The sequence below is a fragment of the Numenius arquata genome, chromosome 11 (assembly GCF_964106895.1).
Source record: "Numenius arquata chromosome 11, bNumArq3.hap1.1, whole genome shotgun sequence".
Classification (NCBI taxonomy): domain Eukaryota; kingdom Metazoa; phylum Chordata; class Aves; order Charadriiformes; family Scolopacidae; genus Numenius; species Numenius arquata.
Genome location: NC_133586.1, coordinates 6,924,697 through 6,946,229, shown reverse-complemented (window position 1 = coordinate 6,946,229; position 21,533 = coordinate 6,924,697). Strand labels below are relative to the sequence as shown.

The 21,533-nt window shown below is 48.4% G+C and overlaps 1 protein-coding gene across 1 annotated transcript in view; it reads left to right on the top strand.

Moving 5' to 3' along the window:
- The window catches only part of CHD2 (chromodomain helicase DNA binding protein 2), a 54,151-nt gene extending 40,912 nt beyond the window's left edge, over positions 1-13,239 (top strand). The window contains exons 26-39 of the mRNA XM_074155568.1: positions 843-1,018; positions 2,544-2,585; positions 3,643-3,782; positions 4,536-4,674; positions 4,813-4,963; positions 6,262-6,384; positions 6,711-6,839; positions 7,597-7,737; positions 8,952-9,086; positions 10,449-10,627; positions 11,072-11,171; positions 11,731-11,947; positions 12,322-12,571; positions 12,686-13,239. Coding sequence (XP_074011669.1) covers positions 843-1,018; positions 2,544-2,585; positions 3,643-3,782; positions 4,536-4,674; positions 4,813-4,963; positions 6,262-6,384; positions 6,711-6,839; positions 7,597-7,737; positions 8,952-9,086; positions 10,449-10,627; positions 11,072-11,171; positions 11,731-11,947; positions 12,322-12,571; positions 12,686-13,019 — 2,256 coding nt within the window. The 3' untranslated portion in view covers positions 13,020-13,239. The remainder of the gene's footprint in view (positions 1-842; positions 1,019-2,543; positions 2,586-3,642; positions 3,783-4,535; positions 4,675-4,812; positions 4,964-6,261; positions 6,385-6,710; positions 6,840-7,596; positions 7,738-8,951; positions 9,087-10,448; positions 10,628-11,071; positions 11,172-11,730; positions 11,948-12,321; positions 12,572-12,685) is intronic.
- Positions 13,240-21,533: the final 8,294 nt, after the last annotated feature.

The following is a 21,533-nucleotide window of genomic DNA, read 5'->3' as shown; positions in this document are numbered from 1 at the left end:
ATCTGAGAACTTCTTTGCCTCCTCCAAAGCTGGTTAGGAGTGAAGCACAGAGGTAGCACACTGACATCTTGTTGGCGTTGTGCATTGTGCCCATGGTTTGTAATGCAGTGTGAGGGCCTATACTGGATTTGGAATGACTCGTCTTAGCAGACAAAATAAAGAGAACCTGTAGTGAGCACAGGGCAAAATATCCAGCTCTATAATGCAGATTTTACTGCAATTTATGCCAATTTCTGGCTATTTCCTTCCCTTGGGCTCTCTAGCTCCCTGGACTGCTCTTGCCAAAACGTGACCCTTGCAGGCAAAAGAGATGGCATCTTCTCAAATCCTTTTTTAGGTGGTATGATCTACCCCAGTCCAACAGAAAGCAAACTGTGCAAGGGAACTGCTGAGATATGGCACTTTAAAGGGTTATGAAGTATTCTCTGGGGTAAGCTGGGGAAAACCATTAAAGTGGAAACTAGAGGGAAGGATAATTTATATCAGATGATTCCAGATTAATTTCTGAGGTGTCATGGTTTTCAAAACAGCCTAAGGGACTGTGGCACAAAACCACAATAATCAAGGTTTTTTAATATATCTTGTACCTTAGTAAATGAAAATGTGATTGTGAAACTGCTGGCTGGAAGGCTGCAAAGGGAGGATGACCACCAGAGCCTTGCCTAGCTGGGAACTGCAAGGGTGTGCAGCCTCTCTATGTTGGTTACATGGGCTTCTGCATCTTCAGGAAGAGAGATGTCTAGGTGTTTTACATTCTGAATGTGAAATAGCGCTGAGAGGGACAGTAAAAGTTGGTAGATTAGCAGTTGTTAACTGTCCTGCTGTTTTTCTGGTCCATACAGGCTCAGACAAATGACAGTGAATCAGATGCAGAAACCAAGAGAAGGCTTCAGAGATCGTCTGGCTCGGAAAGCGAAACTGATGATACTGACGACGAGAAGAGACCAAAGCGCAGGGGGCGTCCTCGAAGTGTTCGAAAAGATACTGTGGAAGGATTTACTGACGCTGAAATCAGGAGGTCAGTGCTGAGCACAAGAGACAGTTCAGAAAACAAATACAGAAATCCTGTGCAGGTGGAGAAAACCCCAGATTAATCGAGGAGATGTCCACCTGTAAGCACATCAGCGGTTTAAGTGGAGCTGCTTTATTTGGCCACCTTCTGTCCCTTTGTATAGTTCAGTTTGCTCCCAGCTGGTGACCTTAATATTCAGGTCTGTGTAAAATGGACTGGATTGTCTTTAGTCAGGCAAGAGCGAAGCAAGAGCGAAGCAAGAGCGAAGGTACCTTCCTAAAATTAATCCTTGTTGTAACTGCCCTTCCTGGGCCAAGTGGATTGAGCTAATTCAATATCACACGTGAGGTTGAGGTCTTAGGTGCCATGCGATACAGAGCTGGAGAAGCCAAGGACTCTGGCCTTCCTGACATTTTTCTGGCAGTAGTCCTGCTGATTTGAGCTTGAAGTGAAAGGCAAGCTCTGGCAAAATGACCCCACGAGAAGCACTGGGCCCGTTGATCCCAGCAGTTGTGTATCCTCATCTGCACTGTGTCCCTGAAGTCAGCTGGGGGCTGAATTCCAGAGCATTATTTTCTTCTCATATCTTCTAACTCTTCAGCCTTTCACAAAGATCTTTATTTTATGGCTCTGCCCAGATGTTCAGCCAAAGATGGAAAAGAGGTCATTGTAAGTTTTCCTTGACTCTCTCTGTCCGACTCTGAGTTGAGGTATTTTTAAACAGGAGATGGTCAGACATTTCAGATTGTGGTAGCTGCCCCATATCTATCCCTGAAATCATAGAGGAGGAAGGAGGTGTTGCAATGTGAACTGTAGCAGCTGTTTAGGTTGTCGCGATGTAGCAGAAAGAGGCTGAAAGAGCACAAGATGAAAAAGACAAGGGGAAAAAATTAACTCATTTTAAAAATAATCTGTAGTTGAAGCCAGTGGGTCTACTCCCAGCACAAGGCACTGTTCAATTGCAACAGTGTCTGACTCTTGCCCTGAAGTTGTGTGTTAGCCATGGCAGAGATTTTCACAATAAAAATAAGACATAAAAATAAATAGCAATCCTTGTCTGCAAACCTCTGTGATGGATTGCACTACACTTGGCTCTTCTGTGATGGGTTGTTAGACTTATAGCCTAAGCATTAAAATTACCAATGACATTGATTTAATGCCTCTTTTCTCCTTGGAAAAACGAAGTTAATAATTACCAACATGGTATGAGCCAATGCTTTCTTTCAATTATTTTTTTTACACCACGCTTATGACTCCTTTTTTTTTTTTTTTTTCTTCATCTGTGAAACATCCAACATTCATAATAATGTTGTGTTCTTCACCAGCCAAGGTCACAAAACTCTTCATGGGGGGCTAATGGATTAGGCTTCCCAGTCCTGAGTGATGCTTAGCTAATCAGTGTGGAATGCAAGGTTGATAACATGGCAGGCTGTAATTAATATATTCAAGCGTATTTGTGATATTGGACACACTTTGTATGGCGGTTGCTTTAGTTTGTGGTGTTTTTTTTTTTTCTTTTCTTTTTGCTTAGGTTTATCAAGGCTTACAAGAAGTTTGGACTGCCCCTTGAACGGTAAGTCTCAGCCTGGCCCTGCTCCGGAGGGTAATCACAGGGGGACGTGGTGTTTCTAAGCACAGTGTTGCTGGGGGTGTTTGGTACAACCTCCATGGACAGCACAAAGCCTTGCTGCCCTGCGATCTGTATCCCAGGCGCTGCCGTGCGGTCCCTCGTGTCCCAGCCGATGGGCAGGGATGAATCCTGGCCAAAAAGCAGCGAGAGCAGTAGTGGCGCTGGGCTGTGCACAGCATCATCCTGCTGGCAGCGTTTGGCCCTTGGGGTATTTCCACTCTGCTGAGAAAGGAGAGGGAGCCGCTGTCTGAGCGGCAGATGCTACCCAGAACTCTTGCCAAGCTTCTTTGTGCACATTAGTGTCAAGACTGAATTCAGAGCATCTTTCTTCTGCTGCCGTATCCCTCTTGAAGGGAAGCGGAGGACCCACTGTCCTCGACCGTGGGTCTGCAGAGCCCCACACGAGTGCTGTGACCCAGGGTAGGTGAGGGAGGAAGGGAAATGGGCACGGGTGCTGGGTCTGGAAAGCTGCAGCCCTCGCTGAGGTCTCAGAGCTGAGGCAGGGATCCCTCCGTATGTTATCTGAGAAATGGCTGTGGTTTTTTAGTTGGTTGTAATCTTCTGTTGTGAAACACAAGGTTTGCATATGGGTCTTGGTGTTACAACTTCAGCCAGGGAAAAGGGACAGTAGATGGCAGCTTTTGACCATCAAATGGAGTTAATATGAAGCTGAGAAAGCATGAAGGAACACTGGACAGTCACAGAGGGTACCTGTTGTGCCCAAGATAGTTCTCATCTTTGCTTTAATACTAAAAAAGTCCAAAGGATTGGATCAGTTATACTACACCTGCACTGTACTGCAGCTGTTGGACCTAAAAACAGACTAAAACTGTGTTATTTCCTGCACAAACTTGACTTGTGCAGAACAGCAGGTTTCCTACATTCATACGTGCACAGCATTTACTGGTAAAAGCTATGAAACAATTGCTCGGGAATTGACTGGGAGGAGAGATGCTCTATCAAATACAAAACTTGCAATTCTTTTTTTCCCCTTTCCCAGGCTGGAGTGTATTGCCCGGGATGCTGAGCTGGTGGATAAGTCTGTGGCTGATCTGAAACGGTTAGGGGAACTCATCCACAATAGCTGTGTGTCAGCAATGCAAGAATACGAGGAGCAGCTGAAGGAAAATCCAAGTGAAGGTAAGCAAGAGGGTTGTATGCTGCTGTTATGGGGGTTTTGGGGAAGTTCCATGGAGCTGGTGAGAGAACCACCCCCGGCTGGACAGGGAGGCGTGCCACATTGCAACCGAAAAGCAAAGAACAAGTGAAAAACACACTTAAACCATCACATCTCTGCCAGGCAGCTCTCACCAATGGAGGGAGACCCCTGAGTCTTCTGCTCAGACTGGAAAGTGCCATTTGGGTCTGTTGGCTTCTGCTGAACATGAGTTTTTGTGGGGAGGGGCTGAAGTCATCAGCTTATTTAATGCTGGGCCACAAGGCAAAGCAGATCATATTTAACAGCTCGTGGGACTGGGAATCAAACTGGTGCTGTGTGCTCCATGGTAAAGCTGGATCTACAACTAGCACTTCTCGGAGCTGGCATCATCAAGCACTCTGTAGCTGATCTATGCTGTTTGTTTGGAGATACAAGGGTCTAGGCTGGATTTCACGCTGGGTCTCTGCCTGTTGCAGCCCAACAAAATTACTGAAGCAACAATTCCAGTGTACTTAGATGTATTTTTAAAAAAATGGTACTGGGAGGTGTTTGGATTGCAGATCTAAGTGAGTTAGTGAAAGACAACTTATATTTTAGGCCTCCCTTAGCAGACAGCCTTGTGTTTAAATAAAAGATTGTAGGCAAGGTCTTCATCTCTGCGTGTCTAGACATTTTTACAGAGGCACTTCTTTCTGTAAGAGTTCTCTAAGTTGCTGTGTTTTATTGCTGAGCAGGGAAAGGACCTGGAAAAAGAAGAGGTCCTACTATCAAGATTTCTGGTGTCCAAGTCAACGTGAAATCCATCATCCAGCATGAAGAAGAGTTTGAAATGCTGCATAAATCCATTCCCACGGACCCAGAGGAGAGGAAGAAGTGAGTTTGGCTCAGTAGGCAATGCAGAGAGAGGCTCAGGGAATTTGGATTTTGTAGTGGAAAAAGAATAGCCTAGATGTGTGGATTTGCTTTATCGTCTGCAGCATTAAAAGTAGCTCATGTTTGAAATGCCTTCAGGTACCGCCTGACCTGCCGTGTCAAAGCTGCCCATTTTGATGTAGACTGGGGCGTGGAGGAGGATTCTCGCTTGTTAGTGGGAATTTACGAGCATGGTTATGGAAACTGGGAGCTAATTAAAACAGATCCAGAATTGAAGTTATCCGATAAGGTAGGTCGCTTTGCTTGTTGCTTGCCTTGGGTCCATTGCAGTGTTCACAGGCAACATGTTTGATTTACTCCAGAAACAGATGTTTATGTTTGTAACCACTCCAAAAATAATAATAAATAATAATGAGGCAAACAGCGACCTCCATGGAATGTTACATGCTTGATGGAAAGCAGAGTTGTGTTAGTTGATTGGCAGTAAATTTTCTCTGAGCGGTACAATATGAACCACACTGAAATGATGCAGGAAGAAAATGGTCACGCTGACATGTGTGGTTACATGCACGGTGTAGACAGCGCATTGCATAATCCTGACTTGATATTTCCTTGAGCATCTCACAAGAAGCTGAGTCTGAATTTCTCTGTGGAAATAATTTTTCACAGATTTGACACTGCTTATGTCAAGGCTGGTCTGTGTTAGCTTTGAGGGTATAGTTACATGACTGGCTATGGCAGCAAAGCCAGCTGGAAAGCCTCCATCTAGTTCCTCTGTTCCATTCCCATAAGAGCTGTTTATGGGGACCATGTTGAAATGATCCAGGTTAAAAATAAGCCGCCATCCGTTGTGTCAGCACAATGGAAGGAGAGCAGACTGCAACGTAGGGCAGAGGAACATCGGGGATCTCTACTTCAGCTTTGCTGCCAATGCGCTGCATTCCCATGACATCCCCACTAGTGTTTTTAGCAAAGATCAGACTGTGGCTGAGCACCCTTCTGCATCTGAAGTTCAGAAAGGCATTTTACAAAGGAAACAATTGCCTGGGACACGCCACCCAATTTCCAATCAAGTATGAAGGTAACTAGAGTTGGCAAACTGAGATATTTCCTCCACAAAGTGGCACCTTGCAGCCTTGTTTTCCGCTAAAAATTGTGCATGTGTGTCATTGCTGTAGCAATGTCTGAGGCTACCAAAGAGGACAAGGCTGTCACAAACAAAGCTGATGTGTCAGGGGGAGTGGACTCAGTTTTGCAACTCAAAGTCCCGCATATAGTTTCTAAGTTTTTTTTCTTCTCCAAGAAAGATCATAGAGAATCTAGAGAGCTGCCTGGGAGTCCTTTCTCTTCTGCAAAAGGCCAAGGGGAAAGATGCTTGCTCCAGGAGCTTTGCTTTTGGCTAGACAAGGAGAGTCTGTGTGGGAACTGGAAGAAATACTTGAACCTTCTTGTTCCCTGAGAAGGTGCAGCATCTCCAACCCTTTGCTGGATCTGGAATAATTGCTGCTAGAGTCTATCTCTTTTGCCAATGTTTGATATAGGTGCATGTGGGTGCATTATTTTTTTTTTTTTTCTTGTTTATCAAAGATCCTACCTGTTGAGACAGATAAGAAACCTCAGGGAAAACAGCTCCAGACCCGAGTTGATTATCTACTGAAACTGCTGAAGAAAGATCTGGACAAGAAAGAGAACATGAAAGATGGGGAAGAGGTGAGATGTGGCTGCTTTATTCTGGGGGTTTCAGGATGAGTGGTTTGCTGATGGTAGGAGATAGTCTGCGTTCCCAGGTCACTGAACATCATCTACATGCAAGAATATGGATTTGTCTGTTGTCTGATTATATTGTGATACTGAAATGATAATTAGTAAGGAACAAGTAATTAATTATTACATTTACTGAGGAACTCGGGCTCATCAGGTTTTCTGCCACTCTGCAGGACTGGCAGTTTTTTGCGAGATGTTCAGGAGATGGGGTATGTCCTCCGGAAGCAGCTGTAGCTGTTTGCTTGCTCTGACTTGTTCTGTGTTTTTGCCAGGGCAAGCTAAAGAAGAGGAAACCACGAGTAAAGAAAGAGAACAAGGCTCCCAAAGTCAAAGATGAGCATGGGAATGAACTCTCCTCTCCTCGGCACTCAGACAACCAGTCAGAAGAAGGTGAAGTCAAGGTGAGTCAACTCGGTGGATAAGCGGTGTTCCTGGGTTTCCTTGAGCTGTGGTGTTACTGCAGAAACTCACCTGGAGAAGCACCCCTAGAAAAAGCCCTGTGGAGTCAGGGGGCACCACAAGAGCATGTTCCCACAGGAGACTGACAGTGTCACAAAAACACATTCAGCTCTTGGTGTGAAAGGAGGACCTTTCCCACCCACTCTTTTACGTTAGTGCTTTTAAGGGTTTTGATGGATCCTGGAATGGCCACACACATCCATATACTGACTTGGAAGAAAGGTTGTCTCAGGACAAAGTCTGTTGCCCTTATAAAGGAGAGAAAGAAGAATTGTTTCCCTCTCCTTTTCAGTACGTCAGCCAGTGGTGAAGCTGGAGTTTACCAAGGTCATGCTGTTGCTTAGAAAACCTTCTGTCTTTGAGTGGTTTGGCTTGAAGTCTAAGGCTTTTTGTTCGTGTGCTGATCCGTATCTACCTTAGGGGCTGAGCGTTCTTGAGCGCAGCTGGCATAGGAAGACAGTGCTTATCTACAGTGTGCCAGCTACTTACAGACTGGGGCTCATCTGGTTTTTATACCCTTTTTTCAAGGGTTGGGTGGGCTGCAGCTGGTTAAGCAGGGTTTGCTGTCTGGTTAAAGAGGTGTGAGGGCAAATTTGGATGGACCTCCAAAATTGCCTGTGTTTCAAGGATGTCAGTTTTATGGAAGAAAGTGTACATGAGGTGAGAGACTCCAACTTTGTGCTGTGACTGATATTCTAGGAGGATGGCTTGGAAAAGAGCCCTGTGAAAAAGAAACAGAAGAAGAAAGAGAACAAAGAGAACAAGGAAAAACAGACAACCACTAAGAAGGAAAAGGAAAGTGATAAAGAGAAAAAGAAGACAAAAGACAAGAAAGAAAAGGTATGTGGTACTGTCAGGAGCAGTTCAAGAGATAGGAAAGTCTCTGAGCAGAAGGGCAAGCTATGGGATGTGTGATTCATTAAAGTCACTGTATGAAGAGACACCAATGAAGCACTGTGGGGTGAGGTGGTATCCCATTTTCAGCCCTCCTGAATTCTTTTTTGTGAAGAATTGCAACCAAAAGCGGAAAAGGCAATGTATCCTAAAGCTTGATGGAATGTGAGCAAAAAGGAAAAGATTTTTTTGGATTGCCTTTAAAGTCCAGCTGTCCCTGTGACAGCGATATGGCCAAATAGCTGATGGTAAGGAAGAGAGGGGGAAGAGCCTGGAGCACTCAGATCAAAGTTCTGTTCAGCTGTGATTTATCATAAGGTTGGCAGCTCCTTGTCACTATTCCCCTCTAATTTAAATTCACCCCAGATAACCCAACTGGCCACACCATCAAGACTGTGAGTTGTCCTTGTGGCTGTTCAGGACTCACCAGAATAAGGGTTTCAACATCAATGGTATGTTGCGGACTAAAACGTCCCTTGAATTTTGGGTACAACTGCCCTGAGGCTGGGTTCAAATTGGAAGGGAGGTAAAAGCTCCTATAATAATGGCCTGAACTACCTGTCCAAGGAACAGGTATGTACTGCATGCCCAGTGTGTTTTGACACTGAGGTCATAAGTGCAAACCAAGAAGTTTTGTTGCGTATGTAGGGGAAAGTTTGCTTTCCCGTGATTTTTGGTGTGACTTTGACTCTAAAGAGCTTTGACTGCAAATAAGTCATATAAGTCAAAATTTACACTAACAGGCTATGATTTGAGGTTGATTTCCAGAGGGTCTGAGGACTAGTGACCTCACATGAAGTTGCAAATCCTCGTAGACATGAGAACACTCTGAGCTCTGTCCTTTGCAAGGGATATATATTGTTTAGCTTAACCTTTCTTCCAAGTCTTCAACATTTATTTTTTTTTCTCTCCATGAGTATGAATATCGTATTCATGTCCAAAATGTTGACTCTGACTTCTCTCTGCTCCCTCAGGGATGACGTAAAGCTAAATAGAGGCATTATAGCTAAACAATTTGAGATCTTGGGAGGAAAGTTGTAGGAGCGGTGCCCGGGGTTTAACAACTGCCAGTAACAATAGTGTGGAGGTTGTTAGTTGGATCGCTTGGGATCCTGCAGTTTGGCTCATCGTGTGATGTGTGTAATTTGTCCTTGTTAAAGCCTAAAGGTGGTGAAGCCAAATCTGGAAGTAAAGGGAAGAGATCACAAGGTCCCGTCCACATTACCGCAGGGAGTGAACCGATACCCATTGGAGAAGACGAGGATGACGATCTGGACCAAGAAACATTCAGCATAGTGAGTATTTCCCTCGGGAGATGGGAGGGCAGTGGCAGAGAGCCCAGCAAGGCAGCCAGGGTTTTGCTTACGTGTTATCCAAGGAAGTGTTTTAGGTGTTGGGCTGTGAGCCCCCTTCTAGTGCCCCACGGTGGTTTCCTCTGGTTGGTCTGAGAGCATGGCAGGACAGCCCTGTTATGAGAGTTGTCCACCAGCCGCCTCTGTGCCTACCTGCTGTCTGCTGTTAATGGCACTTCAACTGGAAGAAACTTCAAAGCTCTTTCAGCTCCCGTTTCTCACCAAGCAATTGCACTGTTACAGGGTTCAGATAACTTCAAAATTCAGCTTTGCATGAGTGCACTCGTTCATCCCCTGTCTCTGCCAGGGATGCCATCCAGGGCAGAAGAGGGCAGCATGTCAACGGAGCATGCAGAAGGGCTCTCTTCTTCAGCTAATAATTTCCCCCTGCTCTATTTGACAGGCCTGGGTTGCAGAATACCCTGCAGCCTTAGGTGGTTGCCTCTCTCCTGTAGAAGGCAAGGAGCTATTGGGGCTCTTCCAGGCGGGGAAATGCAGGAGAGTTTTGAGGGTGACCTTGTTATAGCTGTGGGAGGTACGGAGTTATCTGAGCTGTAAGCACTTCCCTCGCTGTGAAAATGCCTCTTGCAGCAAACATGCCTGCAAGGCTCCTTGTAAAAAATAGCCTTTTAGTAAAAGTTGTGATGACAGAATTTCCTTGGCCTGACTTGCACAGGGAAGTGCTGAAATACCACTTTTTAACAACAGTTCTCTGAATTAAAATGTGTATATTCCCTCAGGTCGTGTGGGGGTTTTTGTGTCTGTTTTTTTCCTTTTACTTTCCCTCTGTGATGCATGAAAGGTCCAGTCAGGCAGCAGAAACCTGTCTGATTTACTGTCTGTGCACAGTGTTGATGAGCACAGCTGAAAAAGACGGTGCTTTCATCTCACGTTTTCCAGTTTGGGTAAAAGCAATAGATTAAAGCGCCCACGGATGGGGATGGACAGGGAGGCTACTGAGTGAGCGCTCCTTCATCTGGGGCTGCTGGCTCAGCATGTCAGCGCTCGGTTATGCATCCCTGCCTGCCGTGGGATCAGGGCAAGAGCAAACCCTGTGTGAGGTTACAGTTTGCAAAGCAAATTGTTCCCCTCTAAAAGGGGCAGCAGTGGAGATGGAGAGACTCTCATCTTTTCCTGTTTTTTTTCTGCAGCGTGTGTAGCAAATTGTTATTTTCATAGCTGATTTCTCCTTGCCTAATGGTCAGATAAAGCTAATATCTCATGCTAATGAACTTCTTCAAGCCCTGTCTGATTAAGAGCCCTGTGCCAAATGAATCACTTTCTGCACTCTCTTGCTTTTTCAAGTGCAAAGAAAGGATGAGACCAGTAAAAAAAGCACTAAAGCAACTGGATAAGCCTGATAAGGGACTGACGGTTCAAGAACAGCTGGAGCACACGCGCAACTGCCTCCTAAAAATTGGGGACCGCATCTCTGAGTGCCTTAAAGCCTACACTGACCAGGATCATATCAAGCTATGGAGAAGGTGAGGGATCATTTTGTTTTCTTTGGCTGGTCTATGGTAGTTAAAAATGGTAGTTGTAGGCTTGCTGGGTTTTACATGGATGAGTGTGCCATTTGCCTCTTATTTAACCTGTGAATTCTTACGTTTTCTAGCCCACTCAGTCCATGACCAGTCTCAGGTGAAGGGTTTTGTCTGCAAGTTGGGCTGTTTTCATTTAAATTGATTTCAGATCTAGTTTAGATAAACCAGTACACACCTATTTATTTTACTTTGAAGAGCTTGGTTCCAGCTCTTCTGATCATCCTGTCCTGGGCTGGGTTGAGACTGTTTTCCAGAGAGGGTAGAACTGATTTATTGTTGGTTTGAAAGCAGCTGGCAGTTAAACTGCTGATATAGCAATTAACAGATTTATTTTTTTTTTCCTTTGATATAGCAATTAACAGATTTTTTTTTTTTTCCTTCTAGGAACCTATGGATATTTGTGTCAAAATTCACAGAATTTGATGCCAGAAAACTGCACAAACTCTACAAGATGGCTCATAAGAAAAGATCGCAGGAAGAGGAGGTGAGATCTGAAGTGCCTTCCCTCTGGTTGTTGTCTTTACACGTTGTCGCAGTTGAAGTGTCAGTACTTTCTGCCTCTTATCATGGGCTTTCTTTATTGTTGTTGGCAGTCTGTGATTTTCTTAACATCTAAACAGTCTGGTTGCATTTACCTCCTCTTTCATGTGGCATTTCTCTCTTCAGTGAACAACACTGGTCACTTTGTCCTGGCTGTTCTGACCAAGAAAAAGCATTGCTTGGTGTGAAATGTTGTGTTGAGTTGATCTTCGGAGTGAAAAGTCTGGGAGTGCTGCCCTGTAGATATAGGACGTAGAATCAGAGTTGAGAAGCACACAAAACTGTGCCTGTTTTGTACCACATTTATGGTGTGCCTGTGCACCCCATGTGTACCATTGCCATTCATACCATGCTTGGGCACAGTTGGTTCACCTAGTCCTTAAGTGGCCCACAGCGTGGGGACTCTGCAGAAAAATCCAGAGCCTGACAGACAAGTTGCTCACATAGTCTGAATCTTTTGGTGGAAGAGCAGGTGAGCTGTAACCCTTTCTTCCACCTTGCAGGAGCAGAAGAAGAAGGAGGACATGTCCAGCATGAAGAAGCCCTTCCGCCCAGAGCCATCAGGCTCCAGCCGTGATTCTGTGATGTCCCAGTCTCATGTGCCTCACAATCCTCATTCCCAGAAGATCCACATGCCCCCATCCCACACGCAGCAGCAGATGCACGGGCACCCGCGTGACAACTACGGCCATCCCAACAAGAGACATTTCAGCAACACAGGTGAGCGCTGGCAAGCCAGCAGAAACCATCCCTTCTAACCTGATGGCTGCTTGTTTGCTCTTGGACATACATCCTTCCAGGACTTGGGGCTGGTCAGGTTTAAAGGTGATGGGATGGAACATAGATTACCACTGTGCTTATCGCTGGACTAGAAAACATGGTGATACAGTGATAATAAGAATATGAGAACATGACAGAGTAAGATTTGCTACAATAATGATAAGGAAATTAAAAGAATAAAATTGGACCCACATAGTTTAGGGAGGAGAAAGTTAAAGGGGCACAACAAAGTTATAATTTCTTTGAGAATTCAGCAAAGTAATGGGCTTAAACTAAAGCATGAAAGACACTCACTGGTGCTTTCCTCACTGCAGACCGAGGAGAATGGCAGAGGGATCGAAAGTTCAACTACGGTGGCAACAGCAACCAGATGTGGGGTGGGGAGCGGCATCACCAGTATGAGCAGCACTGGTACAAGGACCACCACTACGGGGATCGGCGATCTCGTGGAGAGCCCCATCGGAGCTCTGGAAACTATAGACCAAATAACCTCTCCCGCAAGAGGCCATACGAACAGTACAACAGTGACCGAGACCACAGAGGCCACCGAGATTATTATGACAGGTAATTAATTCCCTTTCATCTCAGGCTGGGAAGGGTTTGCGGTGATGCACCCAGCCATAGTGACCAAGCGTTCCTTGGGGAACTGATCTCCATCCATTCGTTTTCTCTCTGCAGGCACCACCATGATTCCAAGCGGCGACGATCCGATGAGTTCAGGCCTCAGAACTACCACCAGCAGGATTTCCGACGGATGTCTGATCACAGGCCGCCAATGGGATACCATGGCCAAGGACCTTCAGACCACTACCGGTCCTTCCACACAGACAAATCGGGAGATTACAAACAGCCTCTACCGCCACCTCACCCTGCAGTGTCGGACCCTCGCTCGCCCCCCTCTCAGAAATCCCCCCACGATTCCAAGTCACCTCTCGATCACAGGTCACCTCTGGATAGGTCGTTAGAACAGAAAAACAATCCAGATTATAACTGGAACATGCGGAAAACATAAAGTGACTGAGGGGGGGGAAAAGCGCACGTCTGAAATACTTGGTTTGATACAACAGTGGCTGGTTTCTCCAAACCAGCAACCAGAAACTCTGAACATGCTGCTATCATCTTGCTGGGTCAAGGAGGATTTTGGGGGAGTAGGTGGAGGAAGATTTTCCCTAACTCTCGGTTTGGATTCCCATTTCCTTTCCCCTTTTTCACCATTGAACTCTGGAACCAGCCTTGCTGCCTCATCCTTTGTTTTGTTTTTGTTTTCCCCATTCCAATGGACCCAAGGGAATTTTCCCCAGCCATTGTTTCCCTAAACAGAGAAGGTGGATCGATGCTGCTGAGGACTGTGCAGAAGGCTTGGGTGCCTGCTCTGACTTGATGTTACATGACAGATGCTGCTTTGGGATGGGGATAAACTGGTTGGGCTGGGCTTTGTGTGTAACCAGCATAGGGCAATGGGAGGACATATTCAAGGAGGGACAGGAGAGTCCCTCAGCAGCCAAGCTTGGTTGAAAGAGGGACTCGATGTCTCCCTGCAGAGTGACTCCAAAGGAGTTGGAGCCATGCTGGTGACAATCCATTGCTTTCCTGGCCACATTATCATTTCCGTGTCTTTATCCATTTCAAGAAACTGGCTCTGCTTTGATTGCTGTAGTGTCCCCTGCAACAGAAGAGGTGTTGGGGGATCTTCCTCCCATCTCCAGGGCTGGAACTGGCAAATCTTGACTCCAGGGGCCTTTGGGATATGTGAATAGTAGACAGACTTCCTTAGTGAAGGCTTAGTTCTCTTCTAAGCAGTAGGAAAGAAATTGGGGTGAGAGCAGTATTTCCCAGTGGACAGGGCTCAGGAATTCATAACAAAACTCCTCTTCTCTTCTGACGTGGGCAGCTTGGATGGTCCAGAAACTAAGAGATGCTGGCTGGGAGCTGCAAAGTGAAAAGATGGCTCTGGGCATCTGGGGATCCTGAAGCTCCTAATCTCCCTGCCACCAAAGTGCTCCAGTCTTTGGGCAAGTCTATTCTCTGTGTGCTTTGTGAAAACAGTGATCACAACCTTTACTGCAACAAAAGCAGAAGGGATGGTAGAGCAGAGCTCAATAGGAATCCAATGGACTGATGGCTGTTGAGCAAACAGTCACCTTCCTGCCATCAGCAGTGACTCTGAATTGCTAAAAGTACCTGCACTGAAAGACCTTCTGTCTGTCTACATTGGAAATGTGCCTGAGGGCTTAGCACCTAAGTGAGCAGGGGGAGAATGAAGAATTCAGGACTGGGTCCTTAAAAATCCTTGGAGCAAATGTCTTAGGAGCCCGGCATGGCAGAGGGAGGAGAGGAGTCTGCAGCCCGGCTTAGTGGACTTCAGAGCAAACACCCCTCCAAGTATTTGAGCCACAGCATGTGATGCAGAGCAGTGTCCAGGCTGGAGACTGGTGTGGTGAGAGGGGTTGCTGGCCAGAAGTAGTTTGAGTGATTATTTTTCATGTCCTAGGTCTTTGTCCATAGAGTCACATCCCTGGAGACCACAAAGCTCTCCCAACAGCTGGGCTGCCCACAGCTTGGTTGTCTGGGGATGGCTCATCTCCCAGAGTTCAGTATTAAAGACCAGGCTGTTCCAGACTGCTCTTTTTGGTGGGGAACAGAAGCTGGGCCTCCTGTTAAGATGCCAGTATCCGACCCTAATAAGCTGTGATGTTCTTTCCCTGAAAGACTGAGGGGAGATGGGTGTTCAGGGCTGGCTTCCTGATTCCAGCCAGTGCCTTGGAAGGCACACGCAAACCGACACTAATAACCCCCCGTTCCCCGCTCCATGCAGCGCATCCCTTGAAATGCCATCAATCCCTCCTTTCCAAGCCCGCTGTTTTAATGGGACACGCAGGAAGTGTTTTTTGCTCCTCTTTTGTTTTTATTTTGCCAGATTTTCACCAAATGCAGGGCGGTTTTGCTTCCTTAAGGGCACTGTGCTGCCCTGAGAAAGTCTTGACGCTTGTGTTTACCTGTGCAGGAGGAAGTGAAGGCGAGTCTTCCACAGTCCCCCTTGGAGCTGCCAGGTGATGGGAAGGTGCTGAGATATAGCACGTGTCCGCGGCGTTTCTCACTAAGCTGTGATTGCAGGCGCGCTTGCTGTGGTATTCAACAAAGAGGTCCTTTCTTTTCAGAGGTATTAGCTTTTAACGTGAAAATGGAAGAAACCTCAGAGGGGGAAAGAGAATCGCTCTTTTTGTTCGCCAAGCGGTGCTATCACGATGGAGAGTTCGTGCCATACACTTGTAGCAAAAGGCAATACTGGCCAGACCAGTGTTAACGGTTGGTGCAGGAAAACTTTGAACCCCAGCAAGAGGCGTTTTCTGTGTGCAGACGTGGGGGTTTCTGCTCGTCCCAGGCGTGAGGTTGGTTGGGGTTTCCTTCTTGTGCAACAGCAGAAGCTTTACCCATGTCCACCGAAGTGCTGTCCACGCTGTCACGTTACCCTGGTAGTGAAGTCGCATAGTTTTGTTCACTCGTGTGGGGTGGGTCTTCACTGGGTTCGGCTTTAATGAAGCTGGAGAACTAGGTTTGGGAGAAAGTCCTCCTTGAGCGCATACACACACACACACACATGCATTCTATGTCCCCTCAACATAGGGACCATAACCAGACACGGTCACTTGGACGTGGGTGGGATCGCAGGGGACAGGTCCACAGCCATAAAACTTCACTGCGGTGTTTGTGTCAACACCTGGTACCGCTCTTCCTTCCCAACCAGCTGCGGGATTCCCTCCAGCCTCTTTGCAGGAAAAAGTAGCAACTTGCTGGGTTTTCTTTTTTTAAAAAAGAGAGTTTTTCGGCCTGACCCCCTTTGGAAATGGTGTAAAGTTGTGAATTCACACGATGGGAGTCCTGCAGACCGAAACCTGCTGCGGGGACAGGCAATGCGGTGCCCAACCGAAGTGGATACTTAACAGCGCTCCGAAGTCATTACGTGAACAGTTTAAGTGATCCACACAAAAATATACTATTCTGCTTTCACCCATTTCCTCCTGACCTCCGTCTCCCCTCCGGGGAGAGAAGGACTTTTACTGTAAAAATGTGGACTTTTAAACCTGTTGACTAAAAACAGTAATTAATATTAATTTATATTTGTGAAAAAATGCCACTGTCCTAGTGATTTCTGATGTAAATATGTTGTTTATATAGTATGTATTAAATTTTCCTACATTGTAAAACTGCTGTACTTTTGATTCTTGTATATTAAAAAGTGTTACTGAGATTTTCAGAACCGTGCCAGCGTGCTGTGTCTTGGAGGGATGGGGGGGGGGGGGACGGGGGGGGTTGTCCTGCAGCCCCTCGGTATAACACCGCTCCGGTGGAAGCGCTGGGCGAGCGCCTGAAACCGGGGCTGTTACGGGATCACGGGGCCCTTTCCTGCGGGCCACGGGCATGCCGGGATGGGTATTTTCACTGAGCAGGAATAAGCATGTTCTTCTTGGCTGTTTCACATAGTTTCGCAGGCTGCGGTGATAGAGACTTGGAAACCCCTTCGGATGGGAATTTCCACCCGATCAGAAGCCCATTTCCACCGGGATTTTACTGGGATGGTACCAATGTTTATGTGTTTATCCAAACCCCATCTTTTCTGGATCTTGGGGTGCGTAAACTATTTTTTGACCCTTTCTAGGGAGAATTCCCCTTTCTCTAGGAGCAGTGCTGCTTCTGCTACATCCCTGGAGTTCTCCACTCCATCCCCAGCCCCTCCTGGGCAGGATGTGCCTCTCCCCAGGTGGGAAGCGATGGCATCCTGTGGGCTGCTTTGGGTTTGGTCTTTCCCCTCCATGCGTTCACACCGAAGCCCACACGGCAGGACACGGTGCAGGGATTGAAGCTGTTTCTCCCGAGTTACAAGAGCTCATTGTAAAAAGCACTTTTCCCACCTGTAGCCACCGGGTCCAGCCCTTCCCAGCCTCCCTGCTGCTGAGCCAAGTTTCAGCCAAGAGTGAAATTTCACAGTTGAGTTATATGCCCCTGAAAAATGGTTTTCTTAATGGAAAGAGTGACTGGCTGTGAGCCGGGGGGCTGCGGCATGGAGAGGAGGGGGCTTGGCGGTGGGGAGGTGTGGGGGGCTATGGGGAGCTGGGCTGGTTGTCCCTGCCCAGAGCACGGGGGGTGAATCTACCTGAGGTGGGTGATGTTTTTAATTCAACGCTGACTCGTCTCTTACCCAGGGCTGCCCGCAGGAAAGCTGGAGAAGCAGAGGCCTGAGGCAGTGGGCAAGTAAGTTATGGGCACCATGACGCTGGGGGACATTGGCATCATCTCCCTGGCATGCCCCTGCCAGCCCGTATCCTCAGCACCACGCTGCGGACACTGCAGTCCCGAAGACTCGTCAAAGCTGATGGGGAAATGACCCCTTGGCGTGATGCAACTTCCCCCATCTCCCTCTCAGGTGGGTCCAGTGAGTCCCACAGGAGCGTCTCCTCCATAAGGCCGTGGTCTGTGTCATGTGGTGGCCATCCCAAGGGTGCTGGGCAGGGCAGGTGGCCATGGCTGGCCTGTGTCCACATTGTCCAGGCTGGACAATGGAGGTCCCCTCAGCAGGAGAGGGACCTCCTCAGGGGAGGTCCCCTCGGTAGGAGGGGGAGCAGGAACCCCACCACCCTGCCTCGCACCCACCCCAGGGAGGGGACAGGAAGGCTGAGAAGCCCTGGCTTTTTGCTTTACGCTGTGCCAGAGCCGACCCTCTAGAGGGCAGCCGGTTACCAGCAAAAAGCCATTTTTTGGTGAATAATATTCCAGTGTTGTGGCTGTCCCCAGCCAGGTGGGCGGGAGGTGCAGCCGGGGGGGTGCCGTGTCCCCGCTCGCCCGGAGCCATCGGATGCAAAGCTGGGAGCAGCCAAGGCTCTGGCCCGAGGCCAGGGGATGGGCAGGAACAGCCGAGACGGGGCTTGAAGCCATCCCTGTGGCACCCGAGCATTCATCACACCACAGGATGATGCGCTTCAGGCAGAGGGGTAGGACAGGATGGGACCTTGAGGCCCCAGGGGCTGCCTGCAGAGGCTGCACCCTCACCGGCTGTGGAGCGTGACCTGGAGAACAACTTGAACCTCTCGGAGATGCCATAGGGTCATTGCTGCCTCCACTGCCCCAGTGGCCCTGCATGACCTGTGCCTTCACCTCTTACCTCCTGGGGACAGTTCCATGCCATGTGTGACTAAGGAGGACAGGAACACCCCAGTCACTTAGGGGGCATCTCAGCACTTTGTCCCACCAGGAGATGCGGGTGTGCTCTTGCTGCGCAAGGCCGGAGAGCAGGGGACCGTCGGTGATGTCTCGGCAGGGCAGCGAGCGAGGGAGACCCCTGTCCCCCCATGCCCTGGACATTTTTTTATATGACTTTGCAGATTCAGCTAAAGCCGAGCTCCCGGGAGCTGGTACAAGCGGTGGCAGAGGGAGCGGGTTTGCCTCTTTCTGAAAGCTGCCGTTTCTTCAGGGCTCTGGAGGAGGGGCCAGGTCGGGCCTCAGATCTCTGGTATTGGGTGTCTTTGCATGGATTTGCCCAAATAAGGTGCGTTTTCAGCTGGTGCTGGTGTCCCACCCAGCCTCAGCATCCCTCCGGCCCCCGCTGCAGGGGCAAGGAGTCCGTCGGCTTTTCAAAAAAAGGAAAATGAACAACAAAAAATATATTGCAGTTTGGGTTTCTCTCGTTAGAGGGCGGTAAGAGACCCGCCTGGGGCCAGGAGCGATGCCCAAGAGAGGGGACATCTTCGGGATCCCATCCCAGCTGCTGGGGCGAGCAGGGGAAGGGCAATGGTACCGGCTTGGACTCCATGGCCGTGTGTCTCCTTTCCCAGCAAGGCTCAGCTCCAATAGCTTACTATCTATATTTTTCTCTCCCCACCCCCTCTTTATTTTTCTCATTTGGCTGTAGATAAATAAAACCCCAGAGTGAGATTCTCAGGAGCGTTTAGGACAGCTCTCAAAGGGTCTCCGGGTTCCAGAGGGAAGAAAGCTGCTCCGTGAATGCAGGAGCCGGGTAGCATCCGGAGCAGCGAACAGCACCATCCAACACACTGGAAAAAAACCGAGACCAACTCATTTATTGTCAAAAAACCTCAAACTTTACTTGTGTTTCTCTCAATAAATAATTTACAGTATATACACGCGGTGACACTCCCGTGGGTCTCAACTCAGGGAGGAGGTGGAAAGGGGGGGGGCCTTCTCATAATGGCCACCCCCTCCTTTGCTTATGTATTTCTTTTATTTCCAAGTATCGGGTCTTTCTTGGCCACACTTCACCTTTAACCAGAACTGGGTCAAACACAACCAAAATAAAGTGCTTCACTGTTTGCTTCCAAAATAGGGATATCCCAACCGCTGCGTGACAGAGGGCCACCATTGGAGTGCTCACCTGGACACGCCGTAATCCAATAGACTTTTCCTGGGCTGGAAATTACCCCTAAACCACAGCTCATCGTGCCGTAGGGTGATTCCTGCACAGGAAAGGGAGGTCTTAAGGAAAGTATTGACTTGTTGGCACGCTGTGGCCTTGCCAGCTAAGACTGCTTTCTAGAAGCTCTGTGCCTTCCGAGGGATGCTTTGCAGCCGCTGTTAATCTATGGGGGAACAAAGCACGGAAAAAAAGTTTCCTCTTACCCAGTGACAAATTTTAACTTTCAAAACTTAGCAGTTTTAATTTCTAGGGAAGACTAACTTTCTTTAACAAAAAGTCCCAATCAGCCTGGCAGAGCAATTAGTGCATTGGGAAACTAAGAACTGTCTCGTGCCGCGGTCCAGTGGCTGCTCTCCTCGGCGCCTCCGAACTGTGATATCCTTATTCCAAAATCTCCCTAAACAGAATACCTGGGGCACCAGCAAACAAAGCAAGGAGCAAAGTAGTAAACACATCTTTTTGTTTCTTGTCTTTCCTTAAACATTTAAAAACCAATTACATCTCTTCATCTGTACAGTCACACGAGATCAATGCCAGGGCTCTATATATTAAAGAGACAATATAAATTACATCCATTGACACAATTTTGCATTTCTCTGCTGCTTTACAAATGGAGCTCTAGAGCTGTTAGGACACAATGAATAGTCACATTGAGTATTTACACCAGGCTGCCTCTTGGCACCAGTTCAGACTGCCCAACGTAGCCTGTTCCCACCTCTTTTGGTGCTAGCTTGTCTCATCATGCCCAGAGACCTCCCCTGAGAGCAGGAGGTACCCCTAAGAGTGACGTGTGTTTTGGGGCTGGTTTCTGGGAACATCTCCCCAAGGAAAGGAGGGGAAACTCATCAAGAGGTCTCCGAGCTGCAGACCAAAGGTGGTCTTGCTGTTTGTTCAGTGGGCGATGAGGTGAACCACAGAGGAACATGGAGAGGAGGAGATGGGCAGCGCTACCTAGTGGGGGAAGGAGATTGTTGATGGTTTCAAGGCAGGGAACAGACATTTGGGGGCAGTCGGGGGGGGGGTCCCTGGATTTCTGACATTTCCCCATTTCTGATACAAGCCCAGAAGGGCTTAAGGTGCAACTGGTCTGCAATGGGGTTGCAAGTCGTGACCCCAGGACGAGGAGCAGAGCAGAGACCTAGCAGCAAACAAACAGAGCGTGATGCTCCTGCTCCATCCCAGGGCCCGGCCGAGCCGCGGGCAGGGAAGGGGGTGCAAGGCTGGAGGGAGGTGTGGATGGAGTCTCCCACTGAGCAGCCTCCCCGCTGCCAGCTTTAGGGGACTGGGCAGCAAACGGCGCAAGGAACTCATCCAACGCTGGGCAGAAGTTACAGAAACCACTTGAATACTGGCCAGGTTTCTCTCGTTGCCATCAAGAGTCCTCGGTGGGTCCAGGCAGAGACAAGGGAGCCAGGAATAAAACTACCGAGTGAATCAGACGAATGAACTGGCTAAAATAGGAGATGCCCTTTCAACCACAGCAAATGCAAGCCGAAGCTTGAGGATCATGCTCCTCTTCCACCCAGAAGATGCCTGGCACTGGCGGGTGGGCAAGTGTGGGACCCTTCCCAACCATTTTGGCCCCTTACACCACTTTCTGCAACAACAGGGCTGCGGGGAGAGCGGGACATGCCCAAAAAGCAGAGCCCGGCCCCGTTGTGGTGGCCAGGCTTGGCCCAGTCTCGCTGTTCTGCGCCCTCCTTGCAGGCTCTGCTCTCCAAAGACAAAGCCACGGTCACACAGGCCAATGTCACAGTCACTATGTGCATTTTCCAGACCTGGGGGAGCACTATGAGGAGGTGGGGGCTCCTTAGCACCCACGCTACTGGGAGGAGGAGGACGACGACGAGAGGGGGAGGCGAGGAAGGTCCAGACAATGCACAGTCCAGCAAAAACTCCTGACCGGTCCCATTGGCAGCACGTTCCTCCCAGGCAAGAGCTGGAAAGGTGGAGGACCTGGTGCTGAAGAGAGGGGTTGAGATTTGAGGACAACCCATGGGGCTCTGATCTCCAGCCTCCTGTTGTTCAGCGCTGCCATCTCATCCCTGGTCCCCTCCTGCTCCTCTTTCCCTGCTCTCCGCAGTGGGAAGGAGCAAACCT